At 48.3% G+C, this 27835-nt stretch overlaps 1 protein-coding gene across 2 annotated transcripts in view; it reads left to right on the forward strand.

Moving 5' to 3' along the window:
* LOC149364973 (uncharacterized) overlaps window positions 1-27835 on the forward strand; it is an 80493-nt gene that overhangs the window by 32665 nt on the left and 19993 nt on the right. For both annotated transcript variants that reach the window (XM_089574969.1, XM_089574968.1), the window contains exon 2: window positions 23588-23812. In XM_089574969.1, the coding sequence (XP_089431095.1) occupies window positions 23646-23812 (167 nt within the window). In that variant the 5' untranslated portion in view covers window positions 23588-23645. The remainder of the gene's footprint in view (window positions 1-23587; window positions 23813-27835) is intronic.

Genomic DNA, 27835 nt, shown 5'->3' on the forward strand with positions numbered 1-27835 from the left:
TTCCGCTGAGAGGCGAAGGGGGGGGGGGGGGGGGGGGGTATGCATAAGCGTTCAGCGACGGTAGCACGGCCACGCGCGTTCATGGTTGTCATGGTGCATTGTTGAAAACGCGTCGCGAGTGGCGTGGATCGAATTTCCAGCGATCCGGCCATCCAATAAGGGGGATGCGCGTGCGGGTATGCGTTCCGCACTGCCCAGGAAATGAATGCGGACAGGCACAAGTATAAAAACACTCGGGGGTCCGAGTTGCGTGCCGTCGGTTTCAGCGAAGGCATGAGAGTTTATATGCACGTTCTAGCCTTACAAAAATTGCCTTAGACAGTCTACGAACGCTTTCGAGACCACTTTCAAACTGACACGTTTTTGTTTTTGTCTACACTATAATTTAGCCATCCTGGTGTAGTAACTGCCCGACATCTCCTGCATGAATACACCAGTTAACCCCCGGCCCCCATTTCTGCGGAGCAACTGACCAAGGCGGCGGTCAGACTCCTAATGCAGCGGAATGAGCTTAAAATCCTTGGCGCCCGATAGGCCACCATTGGAAACTGAACCTGGCAATTCGTTTAACGCTAGAACCTTGTTCAGTGATGCTATAGTCTGGCAGTGCTGTTTGAGGACCCGGCGGATATTAAATTGGATGTCACAGGGCTTAGTGAGGTTAGGAGGACAGACGAAGCATATGCTATAGGGTGAACACGTATTATGCTATCGTGGTTTAGCGGACAGGCGAGAATCATGTCCTGGAAAAAACTGTGCAAAAAGACGAAAGACAGGTGCTCTTTAGCGCTTGTGATGTCTATTCTTTCTATGTCCGTTGGCTTTTTGCGCAGTTTTTTTTTTTTTTTACATGCTGTACCAACTAGCTCATATGTCAGCATTACTCTGGAAGTACGTATGAGATTCCTGGTCAAGGATACAGCTGGCAACATAGAGGAATTCTGTAGCATTTAAGGAGAAAGTGGCAGTTATCATAATTAAGGTTAACAAGAGGTACCAACTGTAGGTGATGCAGGCCTGCATCCTGCCATGAGGACCACATAGTTGAAGGCTTCTATGAAGACGTGAAATCGGCAATCAGTAAAGCAAAAACAGAGTGTACTGAAGGGCGACTTCAGTGACAAGGCAGGCAAGAAGTAAGCTGGAGACCAGGCTGTGGGTGACTATGGCATGGGTTCTGGGAATAGCAAGGAGGAGTTATTAGTAGATATCGCAGAACAAAATAATTTACGGATCATGAATACCTTCTTCTGCTAAAGGGAGAACAATAAGTGGACGTGGAAGAACCGGAATGGGGAGTCTAAAAATGAAATAAACTTCATATCGTGCGCTTACCCTGGTATCATGCAAGGTGTGGAGGTTCTTGGCAAGGTGCGACGTACCATAGGATGATGAGGTACGAATAAGCCTTGAGTTGAACAGCAAACGGGAGAAACTAGCAAGAAAGAACCCCATCAAAGAGTTAGAGGTAAGCGGAAAAGTAGAGGAATTCAGGATCTTGCTGGAAAAAAGATTCCATGCTAACCGAAGACGACGACCTTAGTGCTCAAGAAATGAACTATAACCTCAGAGGTAAAACTACGGAGTGCGCAAGAGAAGTAGGCAGTAGGATGGTTAGACAGGATGCTGGTAAGTTCTCTCAGGAGGCGAAAGATCTGATTAAGAAGCGTCAAAACATAAAAGCCTCTAACTCAACAGACAGAATAGAACTGGCAGAGCTGTAAGAGTTAATCAGTAAGCGTAAGGTAACTGACATAAGCAAGTACGAGGGTCGTTCAATAAAGATTTCCCCTGACCCACTTCCTTTGGTCGGAGAGCAACGAAACTTTGCAGATTTATTAGTCCTGCTGTACATAGGTGCCAACCAGGGACACACACTTCTACCATTTTTTTATGCATCTGTAAACACCTTGCTTGTAGAAGTCAACACGTAGCTCCAAAAGCCATGTTGTGACTTCGGAAATCAGAGTCTCATCATCTGGAAAATGCTTGCCCTTCAAATATGACTTCATTGTTCGAAAGAGGAGGCAGTTCGATGGTGCGAGGTCGGGTGAATAAGGGGGATGCGGTAGAATTTCAAAGCCGCAGCAGCGTGCTTCCATCTGGGCAACATGAGAGTTGTGAACTGAGGCATTGTCTTTCAGAAGGCGGACACCTTTGGTGAGCATGCCACGTCTCTTGCTTTCGATGGACTCCCGCAATTTCCGCCGCAGTGCAGCATAGTATGCCCCAGTAATCGTGGCACCATTTGCTAGGAAATCCATCAAAACTACTCCGTGCTGGTCCCAAAAGACTTTGAGCATGACCTTGCCCGCCGAGGGCTGGGCGCGTGCCTTCTTTGTAGGCGGTGAGCCCAAGTGCTTCGATTGCACCGACTGGACACTAGTCTCCGGATCATAGTAATGGACTCAGCTTTCATACTGTGCAATCAGTCTGTTGAAAAAGTCCTCCTGGTTTCCATGGCACATGGTCAAAAGAGCCTGGGAGCACTCGACTCGTTCCTGCTTTCGGAAAGGTTCGAGCAGCCGGGGAATCCAGCGAGAGGATACCTTACGCATGCGAAGATGGTTCTGAATGATTTTTTTCCATGGACCCCACACTAATCTTGATATTTTGGGCTAGGCCTCGAACAGTTACGCGGCGAATTTCTAAAATGGCGGCCAAGGGCGTCCGCAGAATTTTTTGCAGGGGGGGGGCCCCATTGGCTGTTGGCGCCGGAGGGGGGGGTTATGTTCGTAGCAAAAAGGCACTATTTGCGGAGTAAATTTATTTATTTATAAATAAATAAAATAAATAAGTAAAATACACACATGAAAGAAAAATTACAAACAGCAAATTAAAGCGTGGCTAGGAGAGATACATTGGAGTTTATCAACGAAGAAACAATTAAAATTAATAAAAATGCAAAAAGATACTATCACTTCGTGGAGAAGAGTGCTCAGTCTTGCTGCATACGGGTTCTCGACACACCCGGATTGATGACCAGCACACAGCACAATATGTTCACAAACACGCAACGACAGTCAGTCAGTAAACAGCAACTGTAGACGCCTCGGATTTTTCTGGGCGAATTGCGTGATGACACGGGTGATAAATTCATTCCTGTGCTTCATTACACGCTCTCGGTGCACACTCATCATACAAAGGCCGTCCAGTCTGTCGTTTGTCATCGTTGAGCGTAGCCACGTTTTCACTCTCCTCATTGTACTGAAGGAGCGTTCGACCGTACAGGTAGTAACTGGCAAAGCCAGAGCCACCTCAATGGCTTTTGCAACACCAGGGAAGAATGTCTTGGCCTGATGTAGAAGCTCGCAGTAAGTTATTTCTGATGGGTCCCCAGTTTTGTTGCACCACATCTCGTACCAAGAGATGGCCTCTTCCTTGAAGTTGTCGATGCCGTAAAAGCACTGGAGTTCTTCGGCGAGAACAGCGAACTCAACACGGCTCAAGTGCTTCATTTTTGATGGATGCAGCTGGAGAAGTTTGAAGCTCCTCTCATTGCTTTCAGAAAAGCGCCGAGCTAAAGAAGCAGTGAGGGAGTCCAAGTACGGCACATATATTGCCACACGGTAGTATTCCTCCGGCGACTGAATCCCGTAGTTGTCTCGGTGGGCCTGACGAGAGACTTGTCTTGGCACAGATATCACCACATTTAAGTGATTGGCTGCCTCCCTTGCTGCATTCATGATGTTAGAGAACTCCTCTACAGCGTTCGTCCGGTGGCCGCGAAAAATACGTTGCAGCTCAGTGATGTGGTCATGCACAGAATGGAAGTCCATGGATACACCTTGCAGAATGTTCGTAACTGGTTCGAGCCGAGCGCTGTACTTCGCTACAATATGCAAGCAGACGATGAAAGATGAGCTTGTTGTTGCGCAGTAGAGGATGTGAGCTCGTTGTCTAGTTGCAGCGTTCGAGCATGATTCCGTGGACGCGAGCTCCTCGAGTGCTTCGACTATGGCCACGTAATGCTGAGAGAAGATCCTAATAGACTTATATTTTGCAGACCATCTTGTCTCACACAGCATCGGAATGTTCGGCACCAATTTTCTCCGGAGTACGCTCTCGCGGAAGAAGTTTATGGTTTGTTTGATTATGCCAATTGTGTTTCGAATTTCAGAGACGTCGTTCAGATCGTTGATGACGAGATTTAGTTTGTGACTTGCACAGTGGAAAAATAGTGCCTTCGGGAACTGTTTTTGTATAATTTTGTTCACTCCAGCTTCTTTTCCAGCCATTGTAGAGCATCCATCGTACCCCTGTCCAACGAGGTTCGAAAGAATCAGCCCGACATTCGTCAAAAACTTCAAGATTGCCGCGGCGATGCAAGCGGAGTTTAATTGCTCCAGCTCTACAAATCCCAAAAACTGCTCTCGAACGCACACTTCGGCTCCCGCCTTGTCAATAAAGCGAACGCCTATAGACATCTGCTCTTTTCCTGAAATATCTGCAGTTTCGTCAGCAAGAACGGAAAAAGCAAACGCTTTGTTAGCTTCGGTAACTATCTGCTCTTTCAGGATGTCGCCACAGATTGTGATGATCTCGTTCTGGACGCGGACAGAAGTGTACTTGGCATTGCCAGCAGAAGAAGCGAAGTGCTCCTGAAGTAGAGTATCTCCAGCTTCTACACGAAAGTCAAGCAGATCATTGAAGACTCCACTATCGGACTGCTTGCCGCGAATTGGCAAGTCATGCGTCGCGCAAAAGACAATGGTGGAAACTATTGGAAATAGTTTCTCACGGTTCCTTTCAACTTGCGCGTGGAGTGCTCTGTTCAGCTGCTCTACAACGGGTAGCTGCTTGCCTTTCATCACATCCATAAAGTTCTGTGAGGCCGTCATTGCCTCCTGGTGCCATTGGGATTTTACGTGATCCCTGCACGCCTCGTGCATTTTTCTGTAGTTACTGAAAGCGCGCACGATAAAACTTCCTGGAGTACCCCGGTGAACACGTGGAGGAAAAATGACGCAAAAACGACAAATAGCGCCTTTCGCTGTCGCTGAGTACGCAAGCCAGGGGGCGTAATCTCCCAGCCATTGATGTCGAAAAGGCCTCTTTCCAGGTGTTACATCCTTCTTAAAATCGTATGTAACATTTGGTGACCATGGCTTAGTAAGAAGACGTAACTTCAAAAAGTCCGGTATGCCAGTGAGTTTAGCTTTGCCTAGAAACTCTCCTAAGTCATATTCTTGAGGCAAGTTATTTGTTTTCTTGATGTTGTCTCCGGACTTCGATCCCAAGCAAGGAGAAAGGGAATCGTCTCGGCTTACTGCGTGACCGGAGCTCGCTGGTGAAGTTCCTTCCATGGAGACGACGACGTCGGCTACTGTCCGGTGATGAAAGGTTGCATCGCTCTGGTCAAATCCGGACTTAAATCCCAAGAAAGGAGAAATGGAATCATCTCGGCCTGCTGCATTACCTGAACTCACTGTTGACAGAGTCCCTTCCATGGAGTCGACGACATCAGCTACTGTCCGGTGATAAAAGCTTGCATCACTCTGTTCAAATGCTACACCGTTGTCACATATCACACCAGAATCTGCAGGGGCGCATTTGGATAACGCTTCGTCAGACAACCGCTGACGCTTGAAGAAGCGCCGAATGTCCATCATTCGGAACCGCGCAAGACAAAGCTGGCTATGGAGTTCTTCGGGGTTGGTAGTGTTAAAAATATATACACATTGATTGAAAAAACGGTTGAATGCGTACGTTGAAAACAAAAAATGACTATATATACAACGAAAACTTATTTACAAGATAAATGCACGCTCGCAGCTTCATACACCTCGCTCCATCTTGCTCGCGCAACCGCACAGTCGAGTATTTGCACACACACTACTCGCCGCTCGTCGTTTTCTCGTCCGCTGTCTTGATTGTTTTCAGCTTCGTTGACAACCGGCCACTAAAAATACCGAAGCACAAACACAGAGGCGCGCACACATGCAAGGGCCTACTTGCCGCAGTATCCCCGAATACGCACTGTTGGAGTTGAGGGTTCAGGACAGGAGTGCCGCTGAGCGAAGAGGTAGATGGCGAAAGGAGAATAGGTTTATTTACATTTTACATTGGTGGTTAGAAGTGAGACGATTCTGCCGCATCCGTTGTCGAGTTTTATATCCTTCTTGTTCCCTAAAGTCCCTAGGTTGAGGACGCCCTTGCCGGAGTGGGAGGGGCCTAGAGGTTTCACCTGTGCGCACACACACGACACTGCACTCATGGTCACGCCCCCTTCACATGTGGAGTCTGAGGGAAAGAAGGTTGTCGTCGAGGTAGCGTTGACGGCGGTAGGTGATGGCCTCCGGCCAGCCGAAGGTTTCTGCGGGTCACCGACATCTGTTGATCATCAAATGCCACCCGCCGCTCGAGGCCAGACGCGAGGTCACGAAAACGCCGAAAGTGGTTCCTCGTGCTTGGGTCGGAGATGAGGCCCGCCAGCTTGTCGCGGTGCTTGGGCACGCCAAAGAGCAACCGGAGACGAGGCCCTTTGTTCCCTGGCACGGTCACGGCAAATGGGGAAGATAACGTTCGTCTCCCCGAGGCGGCGGCGGCGTTCTACACGTGCAGGCACTTTATGAAGGGGGTCTGGTTTTGTTCCTGCACTCCAACCGGGCAAACTCCGTAATTGAAGTCAGCTGGCACCTGGGTCCTCTCGGTGCTTGTGGTCCATGGCGGCAGGCCCGAAAGCAATCACCCTCAAGTCGCTAGCAGCCATACACAGTAGAAACAGGCGTGCTGGCGGCCACCCGGCGAGACTTGTTGTCGTCGTTCCTAATAGCACTTTGGGGGTGAAAGGAACGCCTCGCGACTTCCGAGGGGAAGGGACACTCGCCACTCCGGTCGGAAAATTTGTTTTGTGTGTTTTTATGGGGTTCAGAGCCCCAAAACGACTCAGGCTATGAGGGACGGAGTAGTACAGAGTTCCGGATAATGTCGACCACCTGGGTCTCTTTACCATGCACTGACATCGCACAGTACATGGGCGCTGTTGGGATTTGAGGCCCAGCCAGAGGTGACAGGCGAGCCAGGCGAGCCAGGCAGGCGCCATCGGGCTGCCTTGACCAAAGGCGCTGGCTTCCGGAGAAGATGCAAGGAACGCTGGTGTGGGGGCGCCTCTGGAGACTGCGTCGCCGTGAACAAAAGCAACTGCTAATCCCCTTTGCCGAAGATTCTGAAAGCGGCGCTTCTACCGAACTGCGCTCTCCCGTGGATCGGAGGAGACAGCGAGCGGCGGCGGCGCCAACTCATGGCCTGCTTGCCCTTGAGCAGCCCGACAAAGCGGGGGTGGACACGGCTGATTTGTCCCTCCCTCCTGAAGAATTCATCGGTGGCCGGATTGTGCACTGTCTGCCTCCGTGTGGCTATCTCTCTAGAGATCAAAGAAACAGGCACCCATCTCAAGACGCCTCGAAACACATGCTCGCCGGTGCCGCTGTATGTCTGCAACGACGCGTCCCCGGACGCGGCACTTCGCAGATGTGACCCAAAGCTGGAAGCGGGGCCGCTTTTACTCTTTTTGCTGAGCGCACCGCCGCCCCTGGTGTGCGGCCATCACTCACGGTTAGAGTGAGTGATTTTCCAGGGGGGTGCAGCCGCCCCCCCTTGCCCCCCCCCCCCCTCCTCCGGACGCCCATGATGGCGGCCTCTACTTGCTGGATGGTGTGTTCATCGATAATGGAGTGAGGTCGCCCTGCAATCGGAGCTGTTTCCACCAAAGTCCAACCACATTTGAATTGACAATGCCAGTTCTTTACTACACCATATGATGGGGAATCCTCCCCATAAACTTGTTTTGTCTCATCGAAAATCTCCCTTGGAGTGCGACCTTTCAAGTACAGGAACTTGATGACTGCTTTGTATTCCACTGCATCCATTATCACACCTCACACCACTTCAGCACCTGTGAAAGGAAGACCGTTATTAGTTAAGAGTTGCATATTAGCACGTGACCTATGGGGACTTAAGTCATTACACATGCGCAGTTTCAGCATCCTGCAATAAGTAGAAGTGAGTCAGGGGAAATCTTTATTGAACGCCCCTCGTATGATATGGAAAGAATCGAACATGCTCTAAAGAACGGAGGTAGCCTGACAGCGGTCAAGAGGAAAGTGGGCATAGGAAAAATCTTATGTTAGCTCTTAGGGACAAGCAGGGCGTTGTCATTAGCAATATGGATAAGGTAGTTAATGTAACCAAGGAGTTCTACAGAGATTATACAGTATCCGAAGTGATCAGGACGATAATGATAGAAGCAGCAGTGCAGATAATCGGGACATTCTGCCGGTAACGAAGGAGGAAGTAAAGAAAGTCTTACGAGCAATGCAAAGAGGGAAAACAGCTGGTGAGGATCAGATAACAGCAAACCTATAGAAAGACGCTGGGGAGATTGATCAAGAAAAGCTGGCCGCCCTGTACAATACGCAATGCCTCATGACCTCGAACGTACCGGAATCTTGGAAGAACACTAACATTACCTTAATCCATAAGAAAGAGGACGTCAAGGACATGAAAACTTACAGACCGGTCAACTTACTGCCCGCTTCCTACAAGTTATTTAAAAAGGTTAAAAAAAGATAGAATCAGGTCAAGCTTAGACTTCAATAAATCACAGGATAAGGCAGGCCTTCGTAAAGGTTACTCGACAATATACCATAATCACACTATCAATCAAGTGACATAGAAATGTGCAGAATATAATCAACACCTGTATATGGCCTTCATAAATTGGAGCAAAGCGTTTGACTCAGTCGAAACCTCAGTAGTCATGCAGGCATTGCGGAACCATGGCGTACAAGAACTATATGCAAAAATACTGGAAGATATCTATATAAATATACAGCGGCTGCACAGCCGCCATAGTCCTCTATATAGAAGTAATAAAATTCCAAAGTAATGTTGAACAGTCTCGGAAAATAACAACAGTTTGCGATAGGTAGTCAAACGATGGAAATGCTAAAGCATATATCTGCTTTAAGTAGGTAGTGACCGCAGATTCGTCCACGCGAGTCAAATAAGATATACGGTAAGAAAGGGGTGAAGCGCAGCCAGGTTCTCTCAGATAATGAATGGCTGTTGACCAATATCCCTCAAGAGAAAAGTATATAACAGATGTACCTTACTGGCACTCGCCGACGGGGCAGAAACGTGGAGGCCGAAGGAAAGAGTTGAACTTAGACTGAGGACAACGCAGCGAGATATGGAAAGAAAAATGATAGGTGTAACGTTAAAGAACAGGAAGAGGGCAGAGTAGGTGAGAGAACAAAGGCGAGTTAATGACATCCTAGTCGAAATCAAGAGGAAGAAGTGGGCTTGGACAGAGCATGTAAATTGAGGGCAAGGTAACCGATGTTCGTCGAGGGTAACCGACTGGATTCCAAGAGAATGCAAGCGTAGCAGGGTGTGGCAGAAAGTTAGGTGGTCGGATGAGATTAAGAAGTCTGCGGGGATGAGGTGGTCGCAGCTGGCACTAGACCGGGTTAATTAATACATGGGAGAAACATTTGCCCGCTAAAAAAAGTCTTCAAAGTGCTTATTTTCTCATTCGATGCACCGCTAATGAATTTTCAGCAGATAAATTCGTTAAAAATGTGTTCGGCTCTTGGAGTTTAAATACAGAGTGGTAATTATAAAAGTGGGTAAGACGATTATGTTCCTTCTTGTCTATAAATTGTAGCCGCTCGCACATGTTGTACAAGTCTTTATTTGCCATCAAGTGCAGATGGGAGATTGTAGCAAAAAGCTTTCCTTGGACAGCTTGACGGGTCCACAATCCCTTATTTCGGCAGAGTGGCAGCATCACACAAGCAAACATGCTCTTGATACCCAAACATATGCATACATATTTAATATGATGCAGATATATTGCTCATAATAAACGAAAGCAACAGAAAAAAAAAACAGCGGAACTCACTGCTACAAATGCCAAAGAAAACAACAGCAAGGCTAGACAACATTACATAGAAACCATGTACATCTGCCGGAGGTCCTTGTAGGTTGCCGTGAAGAGGTCAAAACGGACAGAGTTATAATAATTCAAAAGCGTTGGTATAGTGCACTTAAGGCACTGTTTCCCGTAACCTGAACGTGACATCGGTACTCACCAATCCTCGAAGTGTCTTGTAATGTAACTTGGAGTTCTGTCCTGTAATTGGGATAGGTTACGTATATTGTCGATATTCCTGTGGATTTCCTGTTTATATACATGACTTAAGCGATATCTATAGAGATTGTGAGCTGGAATTACACCAGAGTTGTTGAAGAAAGTTGATGTGGAAGCAGTATAAGAAGCATTATAAAAACATAGGGTCACTGACCAAGTCAAAATTTTAATGAAACGTATTGACGTTTCGTCAAACTCTTGACTGTATAAGAAGCATTATATGTGTGTCGGAGATACTTTTTCTGTAACAGGTGGATGTGTTCTATATTAGTGGATGTTGTGTTTCCCCATACTAATTGACATAGTTCAAGTGTGATTGAAAGAGTGAATGATAAAGCAAACGTTTGATGCGTTTGGGAAGGATATATCTTAAACTGCCTATTACACCAGTTATTTGACTTATTTTGCTTAGAACATGCTTGACGTGATTATCCCAGGACATGTTTGCGGAAAAGGTGACACCCAGAGATTTGAAATTCTCGACTAAATCGATGCATCGTGAGTTTATTATAATATCTTGATGCGGGTGTATGTGCTTGTTTTTCGGCCTGAATATAATCGCTTTTGTTTTGCTTTCATTTATCTTCACTGCATTTACTCTCGACCATTCCTCTAAGGATTTCATTGCACTGTTACATTGTTCAACAAGAAGATTAATATCATTGCCAGCAAAAAAAAAAAAAAAATACTATAGTGTCGTCTGCATAGATAATAAATTTTGCTTTAGGGTTGATATCATTCAGATAGAGATTAAAAAGTAAAGTTCCTCAAATACTTCCCTGCGGCACTCCACAATGAACAGTTTTAGCCTTCGATGCAAATGCACCTATTTTCACAACTTGAGTTCTATTGGATAGGTAGGATTTCATAAGAGCTAGTGCCTGTCCTCGTACGCCATACTTACTTAATTTTTCCAGCAAAATGTTATGGTTAACTAAATTGAAGTCGCTGTGCAGACTGAAACAACACCCAAAGAGTGCATAAATTTGTTCAGATGCGAGAGATTATATATTCGTAGTACAGTGCACCCTTGTTACAAATCACGGTAACCTGGCGACATTTCTCGTAGCCAGTTTCCTAATGACTTCTGAATGGCCGAGCCCAGGTACGACGATTAACTTGCGTCGGATGCAGCACGTACAACTCCGAATGTTGCGGCTGTCACCTAATCTGCCGCATTTCAGCCACTTTGCTTAACAGCCTTGGGATTGCGTCAACGTCTCTGCTTGCTGCCCTGTGGCCACGTTTGTGATAATTCGTACAAATAAGTTATGCTAAGTTATGCATGCTCAGCACTGCTTCGCCAGTCTTTCAGTGCTAAGCATGCAAACATAGAATAAGCCTACACCAACCTTCATTTTTAAAACTGACGCTTCCTTGCGTTTTGTTCGGTTTTTTAATTCTAAAAATATACTGTGGCTCTATGGGGGATGCCACATCGTGAGCAGCTCAGCACTGATTTCGACCGTTCATAGGTTCGTCAGGACGACTCCCATCTCAAAACATCTAGATGCTATTGCATTTGCCTATCATGGAAATGGAGCCGCCTACACCGCAGTTTGGTGTCGAACCGACGACCCCGAGGTCAGGAGCTACGAGACGAATAATCACTGGAATTCACAGGAACAGGCTCACTTGTGAGTTATAATGCACCACGCAATGGAACATTTCATAACCGGAACCAAAACTAAAACAACTAATCTTACTAAGCATTAGGAACGCAATCAAAAATGAGCAGGCTGTATTAGTATTCCAGGAGATCGCATGGTTAAGAACAGTCACGGAGACATCCAAAAGCAAATTAAGTCGCATAAACATAAAACACATTACCTACTGTAGAAAAGTCAAGCTAGAAAATGTGTATAAGACAATAACAAATGCACAAAGCGTAACAAGAGCAGCTAACGGTTAAATCAGCGCCTGCAACAAAGATTGGCGCTTCGGTCCTTTTTTCCTGAGGACATCCGCTGCTCGTGCGACCATCGCAGCACTAGCAGTAAAGTGTGCTGTCCCGGGAGAACGCTATTGCAGAACGCGCGGCAGTTCCGGTCTGTGCGCGCGCAGCGCCATTTTCGCAGCTATACGACTGTTGTTCTTTTCTTGTCGTACGTACGGTACGTACAACTCCCGCACCACACCCCCGCGGAGTCCTCCTTTCCGCCTCATTTTCTCCGCTCGCCACCTGCCTTCACGAAGCGCTGCAGGCAGCAGCGCTGACATTCGTGCGTTTTGCTCTTTGCTCTTGCACCAGTGGAGGCAGCAGCAGCAGCAGCAGCAGCAGCAGAAGAAGAAGCTGCCGGCCTTTCTGCGAGTCTTGATAGCACAACCATCAGTGCATTAACTGCCGTTTCTTTTTTCTCGATATTTTCTTTTTTCGCTGCTCCCCTGCCGTGCCTCTTTCGTTGCGTCATTTATTTGCTCTCCCACGCGAATTCATGCTCCCCCTGTTCCATCGCGAAACGAAAGTTCTTGTGGGTCGATTTTCGTATTCCGCACGCGTGCGCCCGTGAATGTTTGCCAGTGTCTGCGATCTGCGTCGGTGAATTTTTCTTTTCCATTTTTTTCTTCCCTGTTTCTCTCGTCTCTACAGTGGCTCATCTGCACAGTAGTCTCTCCTTCGCATATATCGTCACCGTGCACCGTCAACCGGACTGCGTCCATTGCAGGACATTGACCCTTCCCCAAGTATTCCAGTGCTGCTTCCCGTCACTATAGCTCGGCAAACTTCCCCATCTCATTTTCTACCTGACTTCTTTTCTACCTAATGAAAAGGAACAGAATGCGAACATTCAACCGATGATTACTCTACGAGCAGCTTACTTCTTCCTCTTTCATAAATAGTTTCCCGTGTGTAAATAATGCCCACAGGGCATTTCCAATTGCACCGCACAAATAACAGAAAAACTCGTTCTTGTATGCATACCGAGCGTTCTCTTTAAAGAGACACTGAGGCCACTCTATCCAATTTTTGTTCTCAGTAAAAATAGACTCCATTGTTCTTTCTTGCAATGTTCATGTTCGTCCGGCAGCAAGAGATTAATTTATTGCTGAGAAAAATTCATTTAAGAATTTTCTCGCCACTTGATTCAAACTGGTGACGTTTACAGCGAAAAGGACTCCGTGATCACCGTTTCGAAGTGTACGGTAGTGTAACCTGGCCTTTCAGATCCGCGTCAGAAAGCTGTGCAGACACACTGCAGTTCACTTACGAAACTGGCCGGTGATAGCGAACCTGTGCTCATTGTATGGCTTTGGAAACTTATGAAAGCGCCGTTTTCAGTGAAAGTAACGATTTTGTCGTTAGAATGCGGCAATAGATCGATGCAGACCAACTTAATTTTTCTTCGGTGTCTCCTTAATATTGTTCTGGCCTGTGTATGCCTTTCTTTTCCCTTTGCTGCCTGATGCTGACTCAAAGTCACCTCGCTCGGCATCAATTCCTGCACTCTTTTCCCATCACAAAGAGACGCTGCCGCCCACTTGCACCGACTTGCCACATCTACGATAAGTGCAGGCGCGGATTCTGAATTCGTAATCGTTTGAAAATGTTCCACTTTCTCTCTCTCTCCATCCGGATTAGCCGCGTGGCAGCAAACGTCGCGCAGGTACAAACACGACCCAAGCAAATAACTATGGCTGAATAAACTAGAAGCACAAAACGTTCAATGGACAGAGCCTGCGTTCTGTGAGTAGAGGACGCGCGAGGAAGACTTGCAAAGCGCGCGCTAACAACGCCGCGCTGAGCAAACACGCTAATCTGCAGTGGCAGCAAACCGACGTCGTGTTTGCGAAATTCAGGCGCCGCTTTTGGGCGAGCAGCCCATACATCCAGGGTCGAAGGCTCATAAGCAGGCTTGCTTGTCGCAGTCTTCTTTCGCCCTTTTTATATACACTCTTAGCTTCAGCTCTGTAATATCCAGGTAATGGAAATGTCCAGATAAAAGTTCTGAACTTTCAGCCTTTCTTCGTAGCTGGCTCCTATATTGGAAAAAAAAATGTGCTAAAAAGTTGAGTGATTATTTCATAAAACTGTCATTCTGTAAAAGAATAACAAGAAATTTCTGAGCGGCTAAATGCGACAAAACGGCTCGCACATACTCTGCAACAAGTAAGAAGTAATAACGAAATTCTGAATACATTCCATCACCCGCTGATGTAACACTATTCCCGTGGAAAACTTGGTTGTTCATCGCTGCGAGTTCGCGTTTGCGACAGTCAGGTCACAGCAGGACCTCTGCATATCTGGCACCTGACTCTGTGGGAATTTTTGTTCTAGTGCGTCGATGATTGCCTCGAGGCACAAAAGTAATGAACGCGTTATATGGCAAAAGGATTTCGGAACGAATGAAGTCGAAGAAGGACTGGTATTGAGGTCTGTGTACACGCAATGCAGCCAAGCCCAACCAAGCCCAAGAAATGTGGACAAAGGTTTTGTAGTTTGCACGACTGCCACCACGTGTCGAGTGGCGCTGAATACTCAGATTCACCCCTTATCATTCCTGAACACTCAGGAAAAGTACTAGGAAACTAACTAGTATGTATGCAGGACACAGGGACGGAGAAATAAAGAGGTTTAGGCTAGAGGTAAAAAACGCGGAAGGTCAAAACTGGATTAATTGAACGAAAAAGAAGCAGAGTGTAGAACTACATCGCAATTGGAAAAGACAGATGAGGAAGGAATCGTTCTATGATAACTCAAGAGGCAGTGATAACTTGAAGCTATATCAGGATGTCTTGGAGCGTGCAGCTACAAAAAGAAATTTAACCAAGAAGATGACACATGTGCTGTTTGTGGTAAATCTGTAGAAACGATTGAACACCTCATACTCAAATGTGATAGTATCCATCCGGATGTCGGCCCTAGGCACTCTGCCTGAAGCCCTAGGGTTTAGGGATAACAATGGTCATGTGAATAAATCTGCGGTGGAAGAAGTTTTCTTGGTGGAGGCAAAAAGCGATTTAAAGATTGGTGGCTCAAAAGCAGAGAGGTGGCATAAAGTTAGAAGTGTAGCACTGCAAATGTATTTAGAGAAACTGGCGCAATTTTAGGCCAATTTATAACACCTCTACGTAAAAAGAAAGTAGAAAAAAAAACGAGCATGGTGGCCCCTGCCATCCCCCGTTTCAAAGGGGACGCTGCTATCTTCCATCCATCTATCCACCGCGGAAATTCGAAATCTTTGGCACCTACCATTTATTTTCAATTGCCGTATGAAATATTTGGTGAGAGTGCAGGAAACACTTTAGAGGTCAGATGTTGCAGCCACGGGGAAGAGTCGGCCATGATAATCACCATCCCCATAGAATGACAGGTTTAAAATATTTCCAATGAGTTACGCGGTGCCCACTACTAGCAGCCATGGGCAGACCCTGGGCATGGGCAGACCCGTTGTTGCCAGATGCCAGATCCTGGTTTGTCTCAGTGCTGCAAACGTGTCTCAAGAGCGTGCAAATAAACTTCGGTAGTGGGGTCATACTCTAGTGATTACGAAATGTTTAGGGAAATGTTGCTTGCGTAATACTGTTATTATCTAGTATCGTTTTGTAAGCATTAACAAAGGCTCCTGAGAGTCGCTGCGTACAGTCCGCATTATCGCGCGTGATATACCGGGCGTTGCAGCACTGAATGCACACTATTCCAACACCGCATACTTTCGTACTCAATCTCGCGGTGTTAAACATCGAACGCTCGATGTAGTCTCGAGGAAGCAAACGTTGCAGCGATTAAAAATAATTCTAGACTTCTCGCTGTGACCCGGGGCGAACGAGTCGCGTCGATAACTGCACCGCCATTAGGAGACTATTTCATATCTTTAATAGTTGAAAGCCCTTTCCAAGCTCGTTTGTTAGGAGGCGCGCGCTTCTGACGCGAAACGACCGCGAGAATAAAAGGGCAAGTGAAGAACCGCTCTCTGGACGACTGCTGCGTACCGTCTTGTTCACAGCGAATTCGAAACACTATACGCACGCTCGAAGGCCCGTGCTTTCCCAAAATACGCCGTGTTGCGGCAGCGAGACGCGATAGCAAATAAGCAGTTCTCTTTGTCCGCTAGCATCGACGCGATTGCGAAACAGTAGTACGTCGATCATGTTTCCGGTGTGCGTCGCGAGCTCCTTCTGCACAACGGCAGCTCTCCTGACGTCAGAGGTGAACGACGCTTTGACGCACACACTGGCGAGCGCAACACGTGCGCGGCAACACACATGCGCCGCGGATAATATTGACCAGGAACGCCATGTTCTCAGCAAACCTCTGTCTTAATTGGACCGCACATACGACATCTGATGGGTGAACGGAGTGCGTGCGTGCTCGTAAGCGTGAATTACGAGGGCACTGAAGTCTGCTTCACTGCAGAAATCCGAAAGCATTGCGTTTGTTGCTGGGCGGATGGGTGGGTGAGTGTGCGGATGAGCGAGTGGGTGGGTCAGTGAGTCAGTAGATGGGTGGTGCGTAAGTCAACAAGAGAATGAGTGTTTGGGTAGGTGAGTGATTGAGTGGGTGGGTTGATGAGTCAGTGGATTGGTGAGTCAGTGAGTGCTTGGGTAGTTGAGTAGGTTGGAAAGTGTGTGAGTGAGCCAATAAGCGAGTGAGTGGCTAGGTGGGTGAGAGCGTGGATTAGCGGGTGAGTAAGTGGTAGGGTGATTGAGTTGGTGAGTGAGTGAGTGAGTGAGTGAGTGAGTGAGTGAGTGAGTGAGTGAGTGAGTGAGTGAGTGAGTGAGTGAGTGAGTGCGTGAGTGAGTGAGTGAGTGCGTGAGTGAGTGAGTGAGTGAGTGAGTGAGTGAGTGAGTGAGTGAGTGAGTGAGTGAGTGAGTGAGTGAGTGAGTGAGTGAGTGAGTGAGTGAGTGAGTGAGTGAGTGAGTGAGTGAGTGAGTGAGTGAGTGAGTGAGTGAGTGAGTGAGTGAGTGGGTGGGTTAGGAGGCAAAGGATGGATGAGTCAGTATTTGAGTGAGTGGTTCGGTGGGTGAGCGTGTGAATAAGTTGGTGAGTGAGTGGGTGTGTGGATGTACAGGTGATATGCCCAGACATTAGGCATTCACAGTGGGGTTCGCATAAAATAAAGGACAGATTTCGAACTTTATGGCACATCGAGCAGAGCCCCTGCGTGGACAGTGCCCCGACAGCCCCTGATTAATTTGCAGGGTCAAAGACGGCGGGAATAAAGGAACGGGGGAAACGAAGAGTCAAAACCAGAAAGTGGCAAGCGACGCTTGCTTAGCCCACGACCGGTTAAAAGCAGGCTGTCTGAATTATTGAATTAACGTTGGCTAATTCAGAACGCCCTTGCATCCTAATTCAAAGCTTCGGCGCAGCAGCCAAATGTCCGTGCATATACATGACGATGTAGCGAATCAACCGAAAGCAAATCACCATAGTACCGGATTAATTATCTTTGAGAGCTCATTAATGCGACTGTACGCTGGTGCCAGGACTGCAACATCAAAGGATAAACAGCCTGCTCTCTGTTGAACATCTCTCTGCCAGCTAGCAGAGCTCATTCTTACAATTTCTGAATCAAAGCGGCAATGTATGTCACGCAGTACAGTTCAATTTTCAACATTTCTTTTCCTCGCTGAAAAATGCCACGTTGTACGTCTATAGTGTCGTTCGATTTCACGGGCTAAATGAGATTTCTATGAAACTGCAGCTCCTAACATGTTAGGCAAGTTTGAATTCCCATTTTTGAGGCGAACGTTTATTGTCTTCGCCGCACAGCGGGGAAGTACGAAATGCTAACCTGAAAGCCAAACGCAGACGTCTGCTGAGTATCTAAATATCATGTAGTGTAATATTGTGAGAGTAATTCAAACTGCAGACATTTCCTAGTAACCGTTTCTGTGCTTGCAGCTGAAGCTCCAATGCGGACAATACGATACGGTCGAAAAAAAAAGCCTTTATTCTGCTCAGTGCTACCCTTCATGCAATACCGCTCACTAAGGGGCTTTTGATATGTGAAGCAAATGCATCGCAAGTTACTGCCCACAAATTCGCCGGAAATCACGCGACTTTCTATGCATTGGGATAAACAAACACAGTTGCAAATGGCAAGACACAGCGCGAGCAAAGGAAATTACGTAAAATCATTGATTGATTGATTGATTGATTGATTGATTGATTGATTGATTGATTGATTGATTGATTGATTGATTGATTGATTGATTGATTGATTGATTGATTGATTGATTGATCGATCGATCGATCGATTGATTGAAAATGCTGCTTTCCAATTACTAGCCTCGATCTTTGTGTGAAAAAGTGAGAACAGTCTCATACGTCTTGCTGTCAGATTATGCGCCATTTTTCAATTTCTATTCGGCCTGCAACGCTCGCAACCTCTTATTATGCCGCTGTCTTACCTCGTTCTTCAAAGTCACGCACTGCCCGCGCCAAAACCTCCGCGCGTGTCGACGGATATGTATGGCGCCGACAACCGCCGACCCATTAGCGACGTCACGAAGCAGATCCCATCTCCTCCTCACAGTGCCATGCCTCAGCCCCGCTACGCCCCAGGCCATAGGCCACCGACACCGGGAGAAGTCCTCAATACTCCATAACCGCTTCCGGCCGCCGTCACCGCGGAGCGCTCGCGTCAAGCGCGCCTTCTACTCCACGCGCTCGCGGAGATCCAGGATTGCCACCTCCCTTTGGCCTGCGCTCCATTGCCGAGCCGACGAAATTGCTCCCGTCTAGCCACCCCCCCCCTCTCCCTTTCTGCAAGGCACGCGCGATGGTGCTAGTCTGGGAGCGCATATCGTCATTCTCCTCACCTCGACCAAAGGTCCGCCGCCTCAGCTATTCATGAACGAGTGCGCAACGCAGAAAGACAGTACGAAAACGGGAAAAAGGGGGTTGGGGATGAGAATAGAGAAGGGAAGGAATATACCCTTTCTGCAGCCTTTGACGCTTGTCGTCAGTGAGGCAGCAAGACACGAGCCTGCCGCGGCGCCAACCTTTTGTGTCGTCGCTTCTTTTTACATGGCGATGCGGAACAGGCTTACTTTCGCGTAGGAGGAGCTCTCTTCCACCCCCCCTCCCTCCCCCTCATCCCCCACGTCGTCCCCATATATAGTCGCGGGTCACAATGGCTTCCTCGCGCTCGGTGAAACGGGCGCACGACGGAGAAGAGACACGCGAGAAGCGCCGCCGCCCTCCCGGCGTAGACGTGTCGAGATTCCCAGGAACCGGAAAGCGAACGCGCAACTTTTGCGCACAAAAGGTCTACAGCGCCGCAGCTTCGGGCGGCGTCGCTCGCGTGCGTTAAGCTTGCGTGTGCGAAGTGCCGTGAACGTATAATAAGGGGAAACCTTCTTTCCGCTCGCTCGTTCCGTTTCTCCGCCTTTTTTGTTTCCTTCTCTGTTCGAAGGAAATGCAGCGGGTGCATAACGCGGTGATCTGTGCCAAAAGGGAGAAAAAAAGGAGAAAGATACGGCTAACAACATGAAAGAGAAAGCTGTGAAAACGAGGTGCAGGCCTTTAAGACTATGCTCTTTCTTTCTTCTGTCTTCTCTCTTGCGCTCTTCACAGCGGGAGGGCTTTCTCTTGCTTGGTGTTATTCTCCTCTGTAAGAACCCTGCGGTGAATAGCTGAAATTCAGTTACTCTGTTTCTAGGAGAAAGCACAAGAGAAAGCTGGTGTTCGTCGATTCGGCACTTCCGGACTATTTCGTTTGCGTATTTCTCGTGAATAAAAGAAAAACACACACATATATATATATATATATATATATATATATATATATATATATATATATATATATATATATATATATATATATATATTTTGCTAAGTTCAGTCAGTGACTCTCAACTGTCTCCAGCCGGCTTCGATGCATGGCGAGGTGCTTGTCTTTATCCTACTTTCTTTCTTTCTGTTTCTCTCTCTCAACGTATTCGAAGTATTGCTCATGTGAATACAGCAATAAACTAAACTAATACTCAAGCTGAGCGGGTAACGTTTCGCTGCAAGCTGAGACTGCCGTGGTGATATACGCTGTCGGTCTGCATTGCGTCTGCTGCATCTGCGAAATCATCGTGTTATCTAGCAAAGTGCTAAGACCATTAAAACGGGTGAATGGAAAGAAAGACTAAACAAAAATGAATATAATCGTCCTTAATGCTCCTACATACTACAGTTGTGCCCATGGGCGTCCGGAGGGGGGGGGGGCAAGGGGGGGCGGCTGCACCCCCCTGGAAAATCACTCACTCGAACCGTGAGTGATGGCCGCACGCCAGGGGCGGTGGTGCGCTCAGAAAAGCAGCCCCGCTTCGACGCTTGGTCACATCTGCGAAATGCCGCGTCCGGGCGCGCGTCGTTCCGCCGTTTTCAAACCACGCCACCGCCAGCTCTGCTGAAGGACGACCTGTTGCAGACATGCAGCGGCACCGGCGAGCATGTGTTTCGAGCCGTCTTGAGATGGGTGTCTGTTTCTTTGATCTCTAGAGAGATAGCGACACGGAGGCAGACAGTGCACAGGGCACAGGTGGTGGTGGTGGTAGTGGTTTATTTTAAAAAAAAAAATAAAAATAAAAAGTGAAGCAAAAGAGTGTTGCCGGCCGCGGCAATTGCTATCTAATATCTTAAGCACCCGAGCTGCAGCCGGCGGAAACGAAAGGGAAAGGGAGAGGATAGTGAGGAGAAGTATAGAGGGGAGCGACAGCGAGAAAGGACAGGGGAGAGCTTTGTACACTATTTACAAAATACAAAAGTAATCAAGTTCGCGCCGCTCGCGCGCTAAGAGGGCACAGGTCGCTCGCTAGAATCAGGATACGTTCGTACGCCGGCCACCGATGAATTCTTGAGGGGGGAAGGACAAATCAGCCGTGTCCACCCCCGCTTTGTCGGGCTGCTCAGGGGCAAGCGGGCGACGAGTTGGCGCCGCCGCCGCTCGCTGTCTTTTCCGATCCACGGGAGAGCTCAGTGCGGTAGAAGCGCCGCTTTCAGAACCTTCGGCAAAGGGGATTAGCTGCTTTTGTTCACGGCGACGCAGTCTCCAGAGGCGCCCCCACACCAGCGTTCCTTGCGTCTTCTCCGAAAACCAGCGCCTTTGGTCAACGCAGCCCGATGGCGCCTGCCTGGCTCGCCTGTCACCTCTGGCTGGGCCTCAAATCACAACAGCGCCCATGTACTGTGCGTGTCAGTGCATGGTAAAGAGACCCAGGTGGTCGACATTATCCGAAACTCTGTACTACTCCGTCCCTTATAGCCTGAGTCGTTTTGGGGCTCTGAACCCCATAAAAGCACAAAAACAAATTTTCCGACCGAATTAGCTGCGGGTGTCCCTTCCCCTCGGAAGTCGCGCGGCGTTCCTTACACCCCAAAAGTGCGCATTCGTGGATATTGTGGCAAGTAAGCCCTTGCACATGTGCGCGCCTCTGTGTTTGTGCTTCGGTGTTTTTAGTGGCGGGTTGTCAACGAAGGTGAGAACAACCAAGACAGCGGACGAGAAAACGACGAGCGGCGAGCAGTGTGTGTGCGGTTGCTCGACTGTGCGGATGCGCGAGCAAGATGGAGCGAGGTGTATGAAGCTGCGAGCGTGCATTTATCTTGTAAATAAGTTTTCGTTGTATATAGTCATCTTTTGTTTTCAACGTACTCGTTCAACCATTTTTCCAATCAATATATATGATGACTGTGCACTGAGAGCGTGTAATGAAGCACAGAAATGAATTTATCACCCGTGTAACTACGCAATTCGCCCAGAAAAATCCGAGGCGCCTACAGTTGCTGTTCAAGGAAGACTGACTGAGTGACTGTAGTTGCGTGTTTGTGAACATATTGCGCTGTGTGCTGGTCATCAATTCGGGTGAGTCGAGAACCCGTATGCAGTAAGACTGAGCACTTCGAGTATTGATAGTATCTTTTTGCATTTTTATTAATTTTAATTGTTTCTTTGTTGATAAACTCCAATGTATCTCTACAATCCGCGCTTTAATTTGCTGCTTGTAATTTTCTTTCAGTGTGTATTTTACTTATTTTTTATTTATATATAAATAAATAAATTTACTCCGCAAATAGTGCCTTTTCGCTACGAATATACCCCCCCCCCCCCCCTCCGGCGCCAACAACCAATGGGCCCCCCCCTGAAAAAAATTCTGCGGACGCCCTTGGTTGTGCCTCTTTAACATGGACACTTCGGTTCCCGAGCTTAATTGTCCACAAAGCGAGTCGTCGGTAACAACTAATCGCGAAGAATGAAAAACAAGACATGTTGTGATTAAAGTCTGCTTCTGTGCATGCTGGTGGCCAGCGAAGTTGAACTTAGACACCATTTTAGGATCTACAAGCCCGTTATCCCGGTCGACATTGAGCTTGAAATAATGTGGTGCAGTGTTCTAGCCAGCGAAGACGCTCGTTGCTTGAGTCAGACCGCGGGAACAGGAGAGGAGGTACCAGTTCTGCTACTAACATCTGCAGTGCAGCAACGACGGTGCAGGTGGCTTTCTCTCCTAGAAAACACACCTGGCTCGTGCGACACCGGGGGCGCCAATTCAAACCAACGTCGAGCTGTCCACCGCTGAGCCGGCTCCCAAGTTATGCGGGTATTGGCTTAATGGCCCCGAACCGTTGTTCTCCCAAACGGCCGCCCTTTCTTCCGTCGCTGTCCCGAGGCGCCCTCCTCTGGGAAGTCATCCTCTCACAGACAAGAATGGGAAGATCCCGCAGGCTCTTTCTCTCCGCGGCACACTTATTTCATATTTTCGATTGGTTAGACGGCGCGTCGCAAGCTGTAGTCATAGCAGCGCACAACTGCGTTAATCTAACGGAAACAACGTTTTACCACGCACCTGGCTTACGTTCTTTATTAATCTTCTCCTCTGACTGAGTTTTCCTGGTCAACAGCCAACGAGTTGCGGCGTGCATGTCAAGGACCTTTTTCGGTTGAAACGGGATTTCAAAAATAGATTCGGCGTACCTTTGTCGGTTTAAAACTAAAGGTCCAACCCCTAACCATACCGCATAGTTTCTTCGAGCGGCATTACGCGGGCACCGCCGAAACGTCATCACTTTTTGACGTCATCACCATATCAGTCCGTCAAGCCGTTGACTGTATGCTTGGTCCTATAGTTCAAAGCGGAAGCTAAAGCTCATGCTCTTTAGCTGGAAGTTAAAGCTCACTCCTGCAGATCAGAGGCGCAACTATGAAAATATCTAGCAAGGAAGAAGGGTTCCAGACTAGCTCGCGCCCGTCACTCGGACCATCGGGACATGCCGGAGTACGATGACGAAAGTATCGACCGACCAAGCACCGCTGCAACGCCCGAACGCTTCAGAGAATTGCGCTTACTAAAGCCACCTGTGAGAGCCTGCCTCAAAGCCGACAGGTTGTGAGGCAGCGAGCAATGATTGTGCCCTGTTGAGGGAAGAACAAAGTAGCACACGCTGGCAAGCGCGAGAAGGTGCTAACGCGTGCTGCATCGTGTTCCTCCTCGCAGGTGACTGCAGCGGTGAACATCTTCGCACAGACTTGACGTGAGAGAGAGAGGGAGCACGATGCGCGTCTACGTCCTCCTCCTGCTGGTGGCCGTGGTGCTGGTGGCGCTGCTGCAGTCGAGCAGTGCCAAGCGAGCGCAACACGGCGGCGAAGGCGGCACTGAGGGCGGCAAGAAGCACCACCACAAGGAACGCCGCCACGACGCCAAGCATCACGAGGGCAAAGGGTGAGCTCGCGTCATATCGCCGCGCCTGTGCACGCCAGCGCGCACCGGCACTGCGATCGAGGCTGTATGCACTTACCACAAACCTGCTTGGAAGGGCAGGCTGCCAAGCAGGTTACTCTGGAATATTTAGTCCTGAGCGATCACCGCGACCCTAGCGGCCGGTTGATGAACTACTGGAATGGTGGCGTCTCTGGGCGCAATTAAAGCTAGGCCTACATATGGATCAATTCAAGAAAAGAATGGGTTGGTCTCCGGTTTGGGAAAGGGAGGGGTTAAGACCTACTGATATAGATCCGAGAAAATTTAAGAACAGATCGAACGTAAGACCAGCAAGGATACTACGCTTCTCAAGCCTCAGCTTATATGTAACTATGAGAGCCACAATACCTATATAAATTAGAGAAATGATTGCGACAACCGAACCTGCCCTGTGTCCTGACTGATAACATTTGCGCACTTCTCCGTTTTGTGGGCTTTGTTGACTGTTCAACTACCCTTGAATGGCGGCAAAACAAATAGGTATTGTCAGGGGCGAGTCAAACAGGAACACAGCCTACAGACAGGACATTTAACTACAGCAAGTTGCAGCTGAACGCGGTATAGAAGCAATACATTCAGCTTTCCAGTGAGCAACCAACATGATGCATGTTTTCACGTAGAACATCCTGCGAAGGGCATATCCATCAACCTGTTACACTCAGTGGTGGGCTCAGCCATAGACTAAAATGGCCTTCCAGAAGACGTCACTGCAACCACCTGCCCATCCACATTTTCGAAATGTTGAACTGCCAGATTTAACAGGTAATATTTTTGTACATAGCTTAGTTTATACCTACACCCACCCCTTATGTAATATCCCCAAACTGGAGGCCTTTAAGGTAATGAAGTAATGTGATGACGCACACCACTATCACAGTACGCGAGTGTCCTGATCTGAACCCAGCCCAATACAGGTGCAATCCGTATTAAAGGGAACACACGTGCGAGTATCGTTGTGTTGTGCGTCAGTTATGTGCCTGCAGCTGTTCCGGCAGGGGCAGGGTCAACGGAAAACGCTACGCGGGAGCTTTCTGACGCAACTGTGCCGTCCGTTTTCTGACGCATCTGCAACATAACACTTATGTTCGCCGCAGACTGCCATTTCTGTTCTTCGTATCAAAGCATTATTAATACAATAGCATTAAAAGCCTCATCAGGAAAAAAAAATGAGTCGTCAGACATAAAAATTCGCCCATTGGCTGGGGAGAAGTGACGTCACCAGAGCGGATAACTTCCATTTGCTGGAGGGAATTGCCGTCACTTCTGGTAAAGGCATCAACAGCTTCTGATGCTATCGCATTGCCAACATATAAGATAATTAGGTGTGCCTGGAAATTTTTTATTACGTTGCTGTCGTCCTTAAACTTGGATGCACACCCACGGCTACGCCGAATTCTTCCAGTACTTAAAGCAGCAAGTATTCAGAGCGTTCGGTACATACTGCTCGCAGGTCAACGTGGAGTGCCCGAGTAATGGAGTTAGTCGGGTATACTTTAATACTTTATTTAATACCATCGGACACAACACGGTTGAGTCGCATTGAACTCAGAGCTGACAGCTGCCCCGACGAGCATTCACCCGAGCCCCATAAAGCTGCCCAGACCCATGTGTTTTCTTTTTCCCCGCGACTCATAGGTTCAGTCGTCAGCAATGAAAAGAAAAATAAAACCCCGAAACGTGGTCTGTACTCCAAACTCTTGCTAAAAATCATTCGCTGGCTGTCGACGGCGCTCCGCAATCATGGACGATTTTTCCTCCACCTTTGAAAGCGATGAAAGGAGCGCTATTATGCCCCGTAGCTTATACGCGGAGCGTTGTGCGCCGAAGATTCACTTCAGTCAACGCAAGAAGCGCGGAAGGGATTACCGAGTTTCTATTTGGCCCGCGTTTCCGCTTAACGAAATCATAGTTTTGTTACGTGCAGTATGCGCCGGCCGTAGCCCCTCTCGAAGCGCATCAAAGAGGTTTCGATCTATCTGGTCTTCATTTCCTAGTTCTCTTCTTTCTTTCTTTCTTTCTTTCTTTCTTTCTTTCTTTCTTTCTTTCTTTCTTTCTTTCTTTCTTTCTTTCTTTCTTTCTTTCTTTCTTTCTTTCTTTCTTTCTTTCTTTCTTTTGTGCGCAGTCACGTGTCCTTTCGTACAGTACACGCTGCAGTAAAAGCAAAGGCCGAAACGGGACAAAGAAACCGGAGGAGAGGGATGGCGCAGAGTGCTAAGGGAAAACCAAGAAGCGCAGAATGCGAAATGTACTTTCCTCTTTTCTTGCTGTGCGTGTACTCCGTTCTCATTTTTTGTTTTTTGCCTGAATTCTTCTTTTCAAAAAAGAGGCGTAACAGCCACAGCGTGCTAAAGACAGCAGTAACAATGAACGCGCAAACCGCTGCAGGTGTTCTTTCACCGCGGCTGCTTCTGCTGCTGCGGTCGCGCTAGTGTCCACCCTCTTCCGCTCTCCGCCCGCGCCTCGATTCGACAAAAACGAAGAAACGACCAAAGCGCCCCCGTGCGGCTTCTTCCTCTCCACGTAGCAGCAGCAGCAGCAGTAGCAGCGCTACTGTGGCAGCAGCCCAGATGCAATTCAGCCCCAACGAAGGGGACTTACGCGCGCGCCGCAGGCCGCGCGAGATGAACGCTGCAGTTGAGAAAGAAGCACGCCGAACGCGGCTCTGGGCGCCGCAGTTCAATACCCAGCAGCGCACGCGGGGTTAGAGGACTCTGTACACAAGACCGCAGTGTGCGCCCGGCGGGCTCTTCTCCGGCATATACTATAGCCGGGGCCTCCAAGAAAATGCAGCTGTTGGGACATCGCGCCAGGTAGGGCCCAACCCCAGAGAGAAGTGTACCAGCCTTGCCTTCGAGCACCCCTCGTGCTGCCTCCGCCCCTATCGAGTCAGTCCTTTTTTTTTTTCCCCGAGATTCTTCTCTTTCCGTCTTCGCTTCTATCCCAGGAAATGGCCCGGCCCGGGCAACGTGTGCTCCCTCGCAGCGGAGATCGGATTCTAGAAAAAAAAAAAAAAAGGCGAACCCATTTTTTCTTCTATCGAACATTTATCGCGGTCCACGGAGCACGTCGAGTGCTACTTTTCTGCAACTTCAAGAAAGGAGAACCGAGAGCAACGGAAGAGGATGATGACGAGAGTGAGTGGGGTGTGGTGTTTACCTGCCGAGCGCTGAAGACGTGCGAAGGAGCCGACCCTGCGAGGAAGGGCGGTGGCGCCAGCTGTAGCGGAAGCGGCGGAATCGCCTACGACGCGACGCCGGCGATAGAAGTTGCCTCCTTCTTATTTATTCGTGAGCTGCAGCGAGGCTGAACTTTCATCCCATCGCGTCCTCTCTTTTTTTCCTTTTTGAGCCTGTCCGGGTTCTGGCGACGTTTTATTATGGGGGGACGCTCTTGCTTCAGATGCCATGCCCCTACAGCGGTTCAGACACCTGCTTCTAGAGTTTCTCCGCCTGCAACTTTTTTTCTTCCTTTTATTTGTCGTCTGCGACGTTCCTCGCGTGTGCTTTCTGGGAAAACTCCGCAGAAAGCTGCAGTGCTGAATCTTGCCAACGTACTCTATGCACGTATACAACTCTGTCGAGTGGCTATATATCGAGTATATTCCCTTTTTGTTAGTGACTATTTTTAGCAAACGCGCGGCTAGTTTGCGAAGTAATTCACAACCTAGCTGAAATGTCTGAGTCTTTATTATTCCAGTTAATGTGTCTTCATTACTGCGAATTCTGGCAGCGGTTGGATTTTTCTAAAACGAAAGTATACGCGAAGCGCGTCAAGAAATGTCCTCTGACTTATTCTTTAGCCAGAACCGGAAGTCTCGAATCATGAGCAAAGCCGTAGGCTATTAGGGCTGCCTGTTCCTGTGCCGTTGTCTCGTGAAGCTCGGCGAACAAATGGGCAAAGAAGAAGAACGAGTCCTATAGGTACTTTATTGGAGCAGAGGAATCTGCTCTCAGAAAAGGGGGCCGAGAAGGCAAAAGGCAACGT

This window comes from Amblyomma mixtum, chromosome 2 (assembly GCF_055824585.1).
Source record: "Amblyomma mixtum isolate Tamu chromosome 2, ASM5582458v1, whole genome shotgun sequence".
Taxonomy (NCBI): Eukaryota; Metazoa; Arthropoda; class Arachnida; order Ixodida; family Ixodidae; genus Amblyomma; species Amblyomma mixtum.